The sequence below is a fragment of the Sinocyclocheilus grahami genome, unplaced genomic scaffold, assembly GCF_001515645.1.
Source record: "Sinocyclocheilus grahami isolate Dianchi unplaced genomic scaffold, SAMN03320097.WGS_v1.1 scaffold872.1, whole genome shotgun sequence".
NCBI classification, from domain to species: Eukaryota; Metazoa; Chordata; class Actinopteri; order Cypriniformes; family Cyprinidae; genus Sinocyclocheilus; species Sinocyclocheilus grahami.
The window spans coordinates 427,635-430,658 of NW_015506051.1; the positions used below are offsets into that span (position 1 = coordinate 427,635).

The 3,024-nt window shown below is 43.4% G+C and overlaps 1 protein-coding gene across 1 annotated transcript in view; it reads left to right on the forward strand.

Annotated features, from left to right (window-relative positions):
* The window catches only part of LOC107563401 (receptor-type tyrosine-protein phosphatase S-like), a 77,146-nt gene that overhangs the window by 65,971 nt on the left and 8,151 nt on the right, over window positions 1-3,024 (forward strand). The window contains exons 26-29 of the mRNA XM_016248269.1: window positions 62-185; window positions 293-468; window positions 575-694; window positions 1,670-1,824. Of these exons, the coding sequence (XP_016103755.1) occupies window positions 62-185; window positions 293-468; window positions 575-694; window positions 1,670-1,824 (575 nt within the window). The remainder of the gene's footprint in view (window positions 1-61; window positions 186-292; window positions 469-574; window positions 695-1,669; window positions 1,825-3,024) is intronic.

The following is a 3,024-nucleotide window of genomic DNA, read 5'->3' on the forward strand; positions in this document are numbered from 1 at the left end:
AACACTAACACAGATAGAACGTGTGCTCTCTCAGTGACGGCGCTCTCTCCCTCTCTCTCAGTCGATCGATCCCGGGCAGCAGTTCACATGGGAACACTCAAACCTGGAGGTCAACAAGCCGAAGAACCGCTACGCTAATGTGATCGCGTATGACCACACGCGTGTGATCCTCGCTCCGACAGACGGTACGACCGCTGAAGCTGCTGTGATCTGGAGTCTCTGTCTGAAACACTACACCAGCTCTTAGCAGATACACATTCATTCTTACACATTGTCCTCTTCTCTCCGCTAGGCATTGTGGGTAGTGACTACATCAATGCCAACTACATCGATGGTTTCAGGAAGCAGAACGCATATATCGCCACCCAGGGGCCGCTGCCGGAGACCTTCGGGGATTTCTGGAGGATGGTGTGGGAGCAGAGAGCTGCTTCAGTGGTCATGATGACCAAACTAGAGGAGAAATCACGGGTGAGAGACTGACCAGACAGAACACGCCTGACCCTAACACACAGACCCAAGAACACTGAAGCACTCATCTGATCTGATCTCCATGTCCTGTGCTCCTCTTGTTCAGATCAAGTGTGATCAGTACTGGCCCAGTCGCAGTACAGACACGTTCGGGGCGGTTCAGGTCGCTCTGCTGGATACCATGGAGCTGGCCACATTCTGTGTGAGAACCTTCTCTCTGCACAAGGTGAGACGTGTTTACATTTCTGCTCTCGCTCTAATCAGCATCCAGAGATCCAGAAAAACCATCCGGCAAAAGAGTCTAAAATTTGAGAGTTTAAACTTCTGTCATCTTTAATTCGGCCTCTTTATCTCAAACCCTCTAGCGCCACCATCAGTTCAAAACATCACCTGCATTTAATGAACACACAGATCACTCTTATTCCTCTATAGATGGTAATGAGCAGTGTTTAGGAAAGTTAAGTTACTTTTGAAGGTAATGCATTACAATATTGCGTTACTCCATAAAAAAGTAACTAATTGTGTTAGTTACTTTGTATGGAAAGTAATGCATTACTTTACATTTGTGTTACTTTTTGTCACCTGGGCTGGGCTTGCTTATTTGTTTTTTAATAACGAAAAAACAAAAGTTGTATATTTGAGAGCCTCTGTCTCTGCACTCTCTCCTGATTTCTCTGTGAATGAGTGAATCAGTGGGAAAACAAAGTAACTTGTGTTACTCATTTGAAAAGTAACCCTTTTACATTTTAAATTGATGCGTTACTTTACTAGTTACTTGAAAAAAAGTAATCTGATTACGTAACTCACGTTACTTGTAATGCGTTACCCACAACACTGGTAAGGACTGCTCTCAGTTCACATCCAAAAGTTATTAATAACTTTTATCTTTTTCAATGAATGTGATGAGCCAAAATGAGATGTTATATCTAGAGTGCACTGAAACGAAGCGTCTTCATTTGCTGCGAGTGTAATCACTTCTACTGCAGATTAACAAATAAAATAGTTTATCTATTTTAGTAAGTGTTTTATGTTTATTGTTTTATTTTAATTTTACATTTTATAATTTAATAAATTTTTAGTTCCACATGAATTCACAGACCCCAGTTTGCTCTGGATTGTAACAGGGAAGGTTTCTCAGTGTTTTGTGCGGTCACAGTGTGACTCCATCAGCAGCTCTGATCCCGATGCTTTTCCTCGTCAGAGCGGCTGTAATGAGAGGAGAGAGGTGCGCCAGTTCCAGTTCACCGCTTGGCCCGACCACGGCGTTCCCGAATATCCCACTCCGTTCCTGGCCTTCCTCCGCAGGGTCAAAGTGTGTAACCCGCCAGACGCCGGCCCCGTCATCGTCCACTGCAGGTCAGAGTTCAGCCGAGTCACCTGTGTTTGTGTTTCGCTGGTGTCAGGAAGCTAAGCTTTCCATCGATCCGTGCAGCTTTTCCTGGGCAGATGATAAATGTGTGTTGTTTCTTCACTCACAAACGCTTCAGTAAGACTGTGTTGTTTAAGAGTTGCTTGCTTTATTCATTAATTGTGCTGTGTGAGGACGCCGCTGCAGACTAAACTCAAATCCACCCGGAACCGCACTTTCAAAACACTGCTTCATGAAGCTTCAAAACCTTAGTGAATCATTTGTTATGAATCCGAGCCTGTATCAGACTCAGTCTGTATGTGACTTCAGTGAACAAGGCTTCGTTACATCATTAATATGTCAGAATTTCAATGTCCTTATTAACCTATGAACCAGTGTCTATATGGTTTTTACCTGATCTTTGACCAGTTTTATGAATTTGATACATTTGCATAATAAAAGAGTAGTTAATAGTCTCTTTTTGACCTGATTAAGCAAACTCTTCATAAAACAAACAAAACAAGCCCAAATATATAAAATAACACACTTCATATTTAATGGCATTTGATGATTTGTTAATTGGATTTAATAGATTATATTTTCAATACAAGATTTGCAGTTGTTTTGTAAAAGGTGTATTTGTACATTTATTGCGTTTACATCATTCTGATCCGCAGGCGTCACTAGCACGGCACATTTTGAACGCTTAGTTGATTCAAAGTTTAGAAAAGGTTCGTTTCTCTCATCAGACACTATCAGACATTGCGCCAGTGTTGATCTGAATCTTACAGAATTCTGCTCTGGACCGGGTCTCTGGACTCACTGACGTCATGCTGTGAGTTCACTGGTTTCAGTGCAGACGAGGGTTTGTGATAGTGAGCGTTTCACCTTCTTCTGCAGTGCAGTGTGATGCTGACATCTGCTGACCTGTGTGTGTGTGTGTGTGTGTGTGTGTGAGTGTGTGTGAGTGTGTGAGTGTGTCTGAGTGTGTGAGTGTGTGGGTGAGTCTGAGGGAGTGAGTGTGTGTGTGTGTGTCTGAGCGAGCGAGCCTGCCTGGGTGAGTGAGTGAGTGAGAGTGTGTGTGTGTGTTACGTGTGTAGTGAGTGAGTGTGTGAGTGAGTCTGAGTGAGTGAGTGTCTGTGTGTGTGTGTGTGAGAGTGAGTGAGTGTGTGAGTGAGTGTCTGTGTGTGTGTGTGTGAGTGTGAGAG